Source organism: Procambarus clarkii, chromosome 24 (genome assembly GCF_040958095.1).
Source record: "Procambarus clarkii isolate CNS0578487 chromosome 24, FALCON_Pclarkii_2.0, whole genome shotgun sequence".
Lineage (NCBI taxonomy): Eukaryota > Metazoa > Arthropoda > Malacostraca > Decapoda > Cambaridae > Procambarus > Procambarus clarkii.
Genome location: NC_091173.1, coordinates 4318657 through 4331010, shown reverse-complemented (window position 1 = coordinate 4331010; position 12354 = coordinate 4318657). Strand labels below are relative to the sequence as shown.

Here is a 12354-nt window from a genome sequence, read left to right as displayed (position 1 = left end):
CAAGAGACGACGCATTTGTGAACACATCGAGCGAGGGCTCGGGTAGGAGCCAAGGGACTGAACCCCGAAAAACCAGAAGAGAAAGCCGACGACGCAACAACCGACGGAAAGCACCCAGAGTCCGAACCCAGTGATCGCAATAGAGGCAAAAGGGACGTCCCGGAAGGAACCAGAACAGCCGATGAAGCCAAACCCAACCCGGGAGGTAGACCAGCAACTCGAAGTTCAGGCTCCCGCACAGACCCTCGAGCAACCGCCGGGTGACCCGGGAGCCCCTCAGAAACAGGCACATATGTAGGACCACAGCCGCAGAAGAGACAAGGAAGCGGTCCGAGAGTCCCAAACGAGACCCAGCCAAGTCCGAACCTAAGAGGGAACCAGATGGGACTTCCTCCAGTTCACCAAGAACCTGAACCTGGCAAGGTAAGAAAAAACAAGATCCTGGCCAGCAGACAACTGGACTGGCTGGGAGCCCAAACCAGCCAGTCGTCGAGGTTGGCCAACACCCGAACGTCTAAGAGACACAGATGGGTCACCACAATCCGCATAAGGCACATGAAAACGCGAGGTACCAGGTTCAAACCGAACAGGAGACAATGAAGACGGTAATCACAAAGCCCCACATCAAGACCGAGCCAGTCCCTGAACCCCGAATGAATCGGAACGTGCCAAAAAGCGTCCCGGAGGTCCAGGGACACCATCCAAGTGCCCGGCTCCAACAGGAGCCGAACCTAGGACAGCATGGTCATCCGAAAAGAGGGGCAATGAGCCAAGGGGTTCAGATGGGACAATTCCAGAATGAACCACAGGGCTGCGCTGGAAACAGACAGGAAACCCATCTGAGGGACGTCGTCATTTCGACCACGCCTAAGCGAACCCACTCCAAAATGACCTGACAGAGCGCAGGGGAAGAAGTCTGCTCCCCCAGCCCTGAACCCCCCGCAGGGGGAGAGGCCACCCAATGCCACCGGAGGCCGTGCGAAACGACCCGAAATGCCCACAAATCGTGGGACCAAGTGTGAGCGAACAGCGCAAGCCTCCCCCCCCCCCCCATCACCCCATCAATGGGGCTAACCACGAAAGGGCCGGCGCCCCTTACGTGAACCAAAACCTCGCACAGAGCGAATACCGCGCCGACTAGACGAAGGCGGGTCCGAAGGAGGAGCTGAACCCGAATCTGACACCAGTGGCCTACCACGACAAGAGGAACCCTGAGCCAGGGTGAACCCTGAGGTCCACCACGTAGGACGGCAAGAAGCAGAAGCAGCCTGAATATACAGCGCAACGGCGGAAGTCTGAAACAAGAGGACAAAAAGGGGAAAAACGTCCTAAGAGCCAAGGCCCAAGTGGATTCCACAGAGGAGGCAAGCACCGTCTACCGACACGCGAGCCGGGAAGCATAAAACAGAGCAACCGCATCCCGCAAGATTGGCGCAAAAAGCTTCAGCAAGGAACCCGACGCGGGAGTTGCCGAGGCCAAAGTGCCAAACCCAGGAACAGCCCCAAGTGCCCACACATCCTCCGTGAGCCAGTTGGAAGACAGCTCCAGGAGGGAAAAGAAGTGCGAGGCCGCAACCAAAAGGCCCTTAGCGTGCAAGTCCTCCGCCACCAGCGCCGCCAAAAGGGAGGGAACCTGCACATGGAGCTGAATGACACCAACATCCCAGGGAAGGGCAGGAGCAAACAAGTACTCGTTGAGGTGCTCAAGGTCGCCCCCCAGGAAAACCTGAAGCACCGTTGAAGCCTCCCACCACTCAAGCGTGTAGGAGCGGCAGAAGGAGTGCCAAGCCTCCAAGGCAAAGACAGGACAGTCCACCAGCCAGGACGACTCCGGAACCTCATAACAGAGCCAGAAAGGGAACGAAGTCCCAAACTTGAAAGCGGAAGGATCCATTGCTGAGGCATAATCCGGGTCATGCAGGTTTGCTGCAAAGGCCGCCCGCACCATAGCAGGTTGGATGTGATAAGCCGAAAACCTCCAGAAAGACGAAACTGAAGCACCCAGGGGAACACGGAACCGAACCAGGGGAGGGGCAGATACCAAGTCCAATTCGTATGCAGAGGGGGAGGGGGGAAGAAAACCCCACTCCTTGTAACAGTAAGTCCTGCTCAGAGAGTAGAAAAACCCAGGCAGGGTCCAGCGGGGCCCAAGGCCCCCAAGTCAGTCCTTCCCCAGCCCCAGGGTCCTCCTCTGCCGAGCCTGGGGCCGAGTCCTCCCCCAAGCACCAACCCCACTAGACAGGGCCGGCGCAGCCGTAGAAGCTGAATAGAATGAGGCCCACTGGTCAGACCCAGAGACTTTGGCCGGGGGAGGAGACTTGAATGCCTCCGTTGCCACACAGGAAGGGGTATCCCCCGAGGCTGCCCGAGTCTCAAGATCAACTGACCCCTGCCCCGACTCCAAAACCCTCAGACATTTTGGGGCCGGAAGCAGGGGAGGGGGACCAGAACGAATAACAGGAGGGGAAGGACTAGGAGGTGTGGACTTAACCAGGGTCGATGCGACCCCCACCCCTAAGTCCGGGTCCCTATAAGCAAAACGGGGCATCCGGGTGAGCAACCAACCGAGCGCGTTGCAACAACTGAAACCTAGAATGCAACGCCTGTGCAGCCTGTACCTGAAGATGATCATCCACAGATTGGGTAAATTGAGTCACCAGCAAGCAGCAATACTCACAGGATTCAGTGTCGAAAGTGTCACCGACCCAACAGGCTGCATGACGGAGGCAAAAACGGTGAGGGTCGCCCTGAGACAAGGGGATCGAACAACTCTCAAACCTGCATGAAGCGAGGAGGAACCCCGGGGTCACATCCATCAGACCCACGCGTCCCCTAGGGGATTCCCAGGGTCCTGAGCATTTACTTGAAGAGGACTCGCGCTCAGATAAACCCAGGCAGGGTACTGCTAGCCGGTGCCCAAAACTACCAAACAAACTGTCTAAAGCTGAACCCCAGGGATGTGTACACTCACAGGGACCAGGCAGGGGGCACCACTAAGTATCAGGGGTGAGGCCAATCACCAGTGGCAAATAGGGCAGAACCCCCACCAAGGCAAAAAGAAAAAGAAAAATAAAACCCCGTAAGAGGACAACGTACCCCAAGGAACAGAGACGGCTGCTGTGATAGGTGACAACAAGCTGCGCAGCACCCTGCGCTCCTTACCAGTGCGAAAACTGCCTCTTATCCTAAGGTAAACTAGAGAGACAAAACACCCAATTACCCAAAGGGCAGCCAAAAAAACGAGCAGTTAAACGGACCCACAGAGGCAGACCCCGAGGAACTTGTGGAAGGTAATAAATACCAAGCTCCAAGGGCAGTACTTACAAGGCACCGAGGGAAGGGAACCCTAGGCGCATGCAACCTGAGTACTGAGAAATAACTCCTGGCTATTGCACCCCTGGAGTACAGCCGCCACACACAAGGCACAGCGCTGCAAAAAGACTGGAGCCAGAGCACACAACCGAGCCGATAGCATAAGCCTCAAGAACTGGGGTGTGAATCGCCGGCCTGGGGCTACCCCTTCCCCTCCCGGGGAGGGGGGAGCTGTGCAGACAGCGGCATGATGACAGGTGACATCGTACTAGTTTACTCGTTTTTGTTTTGGGAGTTCTATCCACTCTTTTGGCTTTTGGTTGCAATTTTCACCAGAATAGGGGTTTGTTTTGGGACACCTACCTTCCTGGTAGTGCCCCAAAAATCCCCAGAACTACTTCATCAGAGACAATATAAAGAAGATCCCCGGAACTACTTCACCAGAGACAATATAAAGAAGGGGACTTACCCGGGAGGCGGTCGGTGCTCGACACCTCAACTCGAAGTCGAAACAGGCTGCAGCCACCGACCCAAAGCGACACAGGCCCGACTAGGCCCAGGAACGTTAACGAGGTAGGGTGCAGCCAGGACCCTGTTCGGCCGCCAAAAACCCAGCGCCCTAATGTCAGCCCAAGACATGTTACCGAAGAAGGCAGCAAGAGCAGCAAACTTACAAATGTCGTGGGCACGGGGATAGACTGCAGGCTGGCTAGATCAAATAACCGTGTGCACAACCTGGGAGACCAGAACCTTGGAACAGGAAAGAAGGGAAACCGGATCAACCCAAAGCACGTACCCAGACACCGAAGCTGTGGTGCGCAAATAACAGAGGAGAGCTGCAACTGGACACAATACATGATGCACCCCCTGCCTGACCAACCAAGCATCAACAACCCAAGGACCCCTACAGAAAGCAGCCGTCTCATTCTTTGCCAGAAAAGAAGGAGACGGCTGCAAATAAACAACCCTATCTTCAGAGCCAAAACAGCAGAAACCCATGCGACGGAGGAGAGCATGAAGCTCCCCAACCCGATCCCCAGAGGCCAATGTCAACAGGAAAAAGAGCCTTGGAGAGACAATCCTAAACCGAAGGGGCCACTAGAAGCCGAGGGAAAAAGAGTTAAACGAGCACCCTGTCCAACGACCAGGATGGCTCAGTTGGTGCATGAGCAGGCCGGAGGTGAAACAACGCTCGAGACAGCTTGTGAAACAGCGCAGAAGTAACATCGATGCTGAAAGCAAGCTGCAGTAGCTCCACCAGCGCCGCACGATACATTCGGCATAAGATGACGGTCCTGAAACAGCCAGGAGAGAACGGACAGGACCACCTTAACAGAAAGTGAAGTACACCTACAAAGAAACAAAAAGAAATGGAAGGACTGCCAGGAAATGCAGGTAGGACACCATTAACGAAGCCACCTGATCACCATACAGATGGTGATAGACTCGAGTCAAAAAGACCAGACGTGAAAATTCGAGGAAAAGATCGAACCAGACACATAACGAACCGGACCAACCTGCTGCAAGAGGCAGAGCCGCAGGAAAACCCCTGGGTTCGGACACCGAGCAAGCAGCACCTGAAACCAAAGCTGGGCCGGCCACCAAAGAGCCAAGAGGACTTCTTTAACTTGGCAAGTCTCCAAGCGAGCTAGGACCTGGAGCAAAAGCTGAATCGGGGAGAACCCCAACCGAATTCCACCTCGACCAGTCCTGCCAAAAAGCATCGATCTCGATGGCCTCTCAGTCAGGGAAGGGCGTCACATGAATCGTGAAACGCCTCGACCACGCCAACGTGAAGAAATCCACCTCCGGGAGCCTATACGTCCGGCAGAGCCAACTGAATGAGTCGGCATCGACCATCCATTCCATGGACAGGGGAATAAACTGAGACAGACTGTTTGCCAGGATGTTGGACACCCCCCCCCCCGAACGTGAACCACCAGGAGAGCCAAACCCCGAGAACTCAGCAGACAAGTCACTCGAAGGGACCAGCTCCAAAGAGCCAAGGACTGCATCGAACCCTCCCCCGGTTCAGGCAATGAACTACCGAAGAGCAGTCTGAATGGAGCCTGATCTTCGATCCGCGAGCAACCCAAACCCTTCGAAGCGACATCCTCACCGCCTCAAACTCTCACACCATGCTGCGGGCCAGACGGAAGGATGGATCCCACCGCTCCTGGCCAGCCTGGTGAGCACTGGTCACAAAGCCCCAGCCAAGAGATGACATGTCCATGAAAACATCGAGCGAGGGGGGCTGGATAGTCGCCAAGGTACTGAGTCCAGGGACACATTCCAAGCGCCTGGCTCCAACAGAAGCTGGACCTGGGACAGAGCGGTCATCCGAGAGGAAGGGCAAGAGACCAAAGGGTTTAGACGGGACAAGTCTAGAATGAACCACAGGTTCGCACATTCCCGTTTCAGGACTGGGAACAGACAGGAAACCCTTTTGAGGGACGCCGTCGTTTCGACCACGCCCAAGCGCACCCACTCTGAGATGAACCAATAGAGCGCAAGAGAAGAGGCCTGCCCCACCAGCCCTGAACCCCCTGGAGGAGGGGCCACCCAGCACCACCACAGGCTGTCGGAAACGAACCGAAAACCCAACAAATTGTGAGACAGGTGTGAGCGAACAGCGCAAGCCTCCCCCTCATCGCCCTGTCAATATGACGAACAGCAAAAGGGCCAAATTCCCCTATGAGAACCCTACATACGCACGGAGCAATCACCATGCCGACCAGATGAAGACGGGTCCAAAAGCGGCGCTAGCAGAGTAACTGGCCCCAGCGGCCTACCATGACAAGAGGAACCTCGAACCCTGGTACGACCCTGCTGGGAGAACACCCCCCCCCCTACCCCCGGGAACCCTGACGAACCAACAAGTCTGACATCGGACAACAACTAGAAGAAGCTGCCTGCAGATACTGCCCTATGGAATTTGCAAACAGCAAGGGACAAAAGGGCGATGAAAACTTAAGAGCAAGGGCCCAGGCAGATTCTAACGAGGAAGCGAGCACCACCTGCCGACACGCAAGATGCAAAGCAAAAACAGCGACACCGCACCCCCCAGGATCAGCACAATTAGGGTAAACAGCGCAGATGATGCACGCACCAACAAGACCAAGCTAGGCATCAAATCCCAGGAACGGCCCCAACTGCTTCCACATCCTTCTCAAGCCAATCTGAAGACAGCTCCAGGAGGGGAAAGAACCACAAGACCGAACCCAGTAGGCCACAAGCACGCAATTACCTAATAATAATTACCTAAGTGTAGTTACAGGATGAGAGCTACTCTTGCGGTGTCCCGTCTTCCCAGCACTCTTTGTCGTACAACGCTTTAAAAGTAGACGGCTTTGGCCTCTGCCACCTGTTTACCTAAATTGTACCAACCGTCTATCACTGCCAAAGTGAATTTTCTTATATTCGTTTGGCTGCTTTGATTAGTTAGCTTAAATCTATGACCTCTTGCTCTAAAAGTTCCAGGTCTCAGGAAACATCCCTATCAATTTTATTGATTCTTGTTACTGTCTTGTACGTAGTGATCATATCGCCTCTTTTTCTTCTATGTTCTAGTTATGGCATATTCAATGCTTCTAACCTCTCCTCGTAGCTCTTGCCCTTCAGTTCTGGGAGCCACTTAGTAGCAAGTCTTTGCACCTTTTCCAGTTGATGTGCTTCGTAAGATATGGGCACCATTACAACTGCTGCATATTCTAGCTTTGGCCTAACGAAAGTCGTGAACAATTTCTTTAGTACATAACTACAAAAGTCTCTAAAACAGTTGGAATACTCTCCAAAATAAGATATTATGTTTCTAACTCTGCTCTCCTCTCACTATATTATGTACTAATCTATCTCTATCTTAATTATGGTATCTGTGCATGGGGACAAAAAACAGCGTTGAATGTAATGCAAACCACCTTTAGCCCATCATCACCCAGCAAAAATCTGCTATCAGAATAATAACAAACTCTGCTTTCAGACAACACTCGGCTCCCTTGCTTAAATCCCTTAACTTGCTAAATATTAACTCCCTCCACACATTCTCTTGTGTCAACTACATTTACAAACCCCTGTTCTTAAATGCAAACCATGCTCTGAAACTCTCCCTGGACAGATGTAATAGGACCCATTATCACCACACCAGAAATAAATATCTCTTTGATATCCCCAGGGTCAAACTTAATCTGTGTAAACACTCTATGCAAATTAAGGGACCTAGTCTATGGAACTCGCTCCCTAGTGAATTGAAAAGCTGTCAAACTTTTGCCACATTTAAAAACAAAACCAAAAAGTACTTATCATCTTCGTAGTTTCCTACACTGAGCTTTAAATTTGCTTTGTATCTAGTGTTACCCAATCTCCCAATCTTTATGTACTTAATCCAAACAACTTTATCATTGTTTTCTGAGGTTGGAAGAAAACGTGCTCAGATTGGGGACTTGTTTATTTTATAATGGTATATAATAAATTAATATATAATAAATTAATAATTAATTAATTAATTATTATTATATAATAAATGCCCGAAACCGAAACCTGCCCGAAACGCTTTGCGTAATAGTGGCTTTAGGCATTGTATGTACTAGCTCTATCTATAAAGCCAACAAACTTTGTAAAATCTCTTTATGTATGTACCTTACCTAAATAAAAATTATTATTATTATTATTAAATAATAATAATAACAAATAGTATAATGATAAGCAATTATTTTTAATGAATCAAATAGCTAATTAGGATGAATGATAAATAATTATTGACTAGTGCATAACAATAAAGTATTAAGGAATAATTGTAATGAATAATCCTTAATGATAAAGTAGAAATCAATTACAATTTTCTCTTTCTGTCGAAATTGTACCCCTCAAGGCGAAAAAGATTCATCATGAACCGGGACAATTACGGTGTTTGTATGGAAGCATGATATCTCGGTTACCAAGAGGCAACAGTTTACATGTATATTGCGACGGGTCGGTGGCGGAGGATGGCAGGGCAGGGTGTGGTGTTCTAATAAGGGATTATACGGAGTCTGGGACTGTGGACAGGATAATTGAACTCCGGCTTAGTAATTATATATCATCCACACAAGCTGAACTGCAGGCCATTCTGGCGTGTTTGGAGGAAGTACGTCATGACGACAAAAATGTTTGTATTTGTCGATAGCCGAGGAGCACTGGAGTCCTTAAACAGTCGAAACCCAGTCTTCATGTCTATAGTTGAGGACTGTAAGAGAAGAATAACTGAGATACAGCTGAAAGGTTATAGTGTGAAATTCATGTGGATTCCATCTCATGTTGGAATAGTGCTCAACGAGGTGGCGGATGACTTGGCCAAACGTGCCACATCAAAACCACAAGTTGACATTGAATGTGAATTCACAATGAGACAAATAAGAAGCAAAATCAGAATTATTCAGGCACAGGCGGGAGTGGAGAGGAGAGAGATAATGTATGAGAGTAGTCAAACCATGCAACACTACATGTATGTGAGTCAAAACACCCATTTCACTTATGGTAAAAGGAGAAATGCTTGGAGTGACTCTGTGTACATGCGGCTCAGGCTTGGGTACAAATATTACTGGGAATACGGGTTAGATGTTCATGATAATAACACGAGGTGTAAACTATGTGGTATGTTAAGGTCTCACACCCTGGCCCATTATGTTCTTGATTGTCCGTTGATTAATGTTTTCTGACCAGGGGGAGAAAGATACTAGCAGTATGGGGCGTTAAAGTTTATTGAAGATTAAATTCTGCAGAACATGTAAATATATAAAGTAAGAATTAACAGTAACAATTCCAAGTCCGAGGACTAGATTTAACTTAAAAGGTACACCCGTAGTAATTATGAGACCTTAGCCTATAGTGACATGGAAACTAATTCTGCAGAAACGTAAAGCTTAACTGTTACTAGAATTAAGGCCGAATGCAAATGTGAGTAATTATATAACACTAGGATATAACAGGCAGGACACAAAGAGTAACTAATAAGTGAGAGACCACATAACACATAATGTACCCGACCAAGAGGCCGGAAAGACCTAATGAATAAGGAGAAGGGGGTGTAGTAGGGCTTACTAGCACCTAGACTGGGCAAAGTATTAGCTGCGGACAGCGGGACACTTGGGGACCGGCGCTGCACTCCCACCGCAGGCCAGCGACCGGCCCCCCCCCCCCCCCTGAAGGGCGAGTGCCAGCTGGCCGCATGAGGCACTCAAAGTGGCAGAGCAACAACGTCCCGTCTGACGTAGGATGTGAGAGCACTACTCTTCCACCTGCCGACTGCCATTATTTCTGAAGTGGCGAGCCCATCCCGAGACAGCTGGGTGGCCCTGCCGATACGGAAGGAATGCGGCGCGTAGTCATCTGGAGGCAAGCCTAGCGCCGTGAGGGCAGAGCGTAGGATCTTGGAGAAATACAATACAATACAATTTTTATTTAGGTAAGGTACATACATACAATAAATATTTACAAGGATTGTTGTTTAACTTATAGGTATAGCTAGTACATACAATGCCTAAAGCCACTATTACGCAAAGCGTTTCGGGCCAAATCTCGCCTGGTGGCAGGAGCGCCTGCGGCGTGTTTGAATATGGGCCCCGGGCCCAGGCCCCTGTAATTAAAGTATTTAGACAGAGCACGGACCGGGCGGTACTTGCTGGAAGGGTTCGCTCTCAGGGAGAGGGTGGGCGTGCGCCCTGCACTGTGCTTGTAGGTGTTGAAGACGATATCTATTCCTGCCGTCGTAAGTGATACCTGCTCAAGGTTGAGCGTGTGTCGTCCATGGTCCACGTAGACCGCCTCACCCGGGCGTAGGCAGGCGTGGAAAGCCAGGGAGAAGAGCGCCCTGTAGCAGGACTTCTCATAGGCAGAGTTACATACGCCTCCCAGTGCCCGCAGCAGGCGATGCAGGAGGCTCCTCGTCACAGGGAGACGCCGTGCAGGGGCCCGCTGTGCGGAGTTACGTGCCCCATTGAGGAGTTGGGTGACCAGGAACTGCCGAGTTGGGTCCCTCCTACCGTGTAGCTTGCAGACGAAGGCGATGGCCGCTAGATAGGCGTGCAGAGAGCGGTAAGCCAGGCCCCGCGAGAGCAGGGATTGCAGGAAGTTCCCCAGAGTCGAAGGTGCAGCATCGAAGGGCAAGGGTAGGATCTGTGCTTGTAGGATCCGAAGAGTGTTGATTCCTGACCATGTAAGCGATACCTGGTCCAGTCGGAGCGTGCGTCGATTTTTTGTCGCGTAGCTCACCTCCCCCGGGCTGAAAGATATAAGGCAGTAAAGGTGGGCAGAAGCGGCATGCAGTGTTATCGTGACAGGCAAGAGCACAGACGAGAGGGAAACCCTAGCTGAATCAATACGGAGACGAAAACGGGGGGAGGGAGCCCGGCGGCAGGAATTAAGAGAATCCTTAATTAACAATCCTGGATGAATAAAGAGTTTTCCGAATAATTATACTGTAGCAATGAAGGGGGCTAACAATTCTAAGAATCTTCCAGCAAACGGAAGGGGGAAGTACCTTTGCTAAGAGCAAAGGTGGGAGAAAGCCAGTAGGAGAACAGCAAGGAAGCACAAAGCAACTATAACAGAGGTAATACGAAACACTATAAATCTTGAATATAAACAATACATATACCAAGAACGGGTATATACAACTAAGCAATATATACATAAACAATAAAATGGAATAAGAACCAATTCTTAAAGCCAAATCTATAACATGCTTGTGTCCTAAGCGGATGTAGAATGTGAGCGGGGAACATTACCCTTGGTCTCTATCCCATCTCTGCCTCCAGGCGGGTGATTGGGCTGGATAGAAGCCAAGGAGTCTGCCTTAAGTGGCCGCTGAGTGTAGTCTTGTGTTGTCAATGAGCGTCTGCGAGCCGCAGCTAGTACGCCGTGAACTTCGGCTACATCTTTAGAACAGGAGCAAAGTGAAATCGACGGCAGGGAACTGCCATTCAGTAACTGTAATAAGGATAATAATAAGAATACAATGTCGTAAATAATCGTACAATGAAGAATACAATGTAATATCGTAAATAACCGATGACGGCAAGTGCCGCAGAATGGAAGAAATTAAGAAAGCAACGCCAAACCATAATAACAATATATATTTTTAATAAAATAATACTGGAATGACAGTAACGATACGGAATAATATTAATACTACCATATAGCCCAGCAAATAAAGGGAAGATAATAGTATTAACGTAGGCCCTGGGCGGCTGCATCCCGGCACCGCTGCGTGCGTTGTAATGGTGATCAGAGGAATATCCGGCTCGCGCTCTCTTCCTCGCCGCAGTAGGGTGAGGAGGGGGGGGGGGGTTCCGGCTTGTCGTGGCTGCGATAAAAGGGGACAGAAGAAGCCGGCGTTGTGCGCCAAGCGGGCAGAGCGCAGGGGAAGGAATAGCGGTTGGAGGTAAGGCCCCTAACCTAATGATAGACGAGGTAAAATTAAATAGAACAATGGCGAAGGAACAAGAAGAGTAAAATAGCCCAGAAGGCCGGATGGCCAAAGAACGTTAGCGACCGTATGGCCAACAGCATGCTGTCTGCTGCTGGCCAACAACATGCTGTCTGCTGCTGGCCAACAACATGCTGGCCGTCATCATGCTAACTGACTGGCTTGAGCTTGCCGAAAGGAAGGCCGAATGGCCAGTTTTTGCATGACACCGTGCGCGGCCATGCTAAACTCGGTAGCATTCCAAATGTATCTTAATGGACTGTCGATACGATGAAGAAAGGGTGGGCAAATATAATGCGCAATATTTAGAATATATAAAGAGGGAAACGAGTGTAATATGACGAAATAACCGGAGGAAAAAAAGTAAGAGGGGGGGACCCCACCCGAATGCACTGCAACTAGCGTATCCTAGCTGAAATTAACTTAATGGCACAGAGGCAAAGCAATAGATTAATACAAATCCTAATTGAAAGTCCCTTAATATAACAAATTGAACGTTGACCAGACCACACACTAGAAATTGAAGGGACGACGACGTTTCGTCACCTTGGCACCTTACCTTGACACTTTACCTTGGCACT

General features: G+C 50.2%; 1 protein-coding gene across 1 annotated transcript; it reads right to left on the bottom strand.

The window, feature by feature from the left end:
• Positions 1-9523: 9523 nt before the first annotated feature.
• Positions 9524-11995, bottom strand: LOC138368220 (uncharacterized). The gene is made up of 3 exons (XM_069330747.1): positions 11932-11995; positions 9955-10466; positions 9524-9715 (listed from the first exon to the last, which is right to left on the bottom strand). The coding sequence occupies exons 1-3, from the start codon at positions 11993-11995 to the stop codon at positions 9524-9526; spliced, it is 768 nt and encodes a 255-aa protein (XP_069186848.1).
• Between the last annotated feature and the right edge of the window lie 359 nt (positions 11996-12354).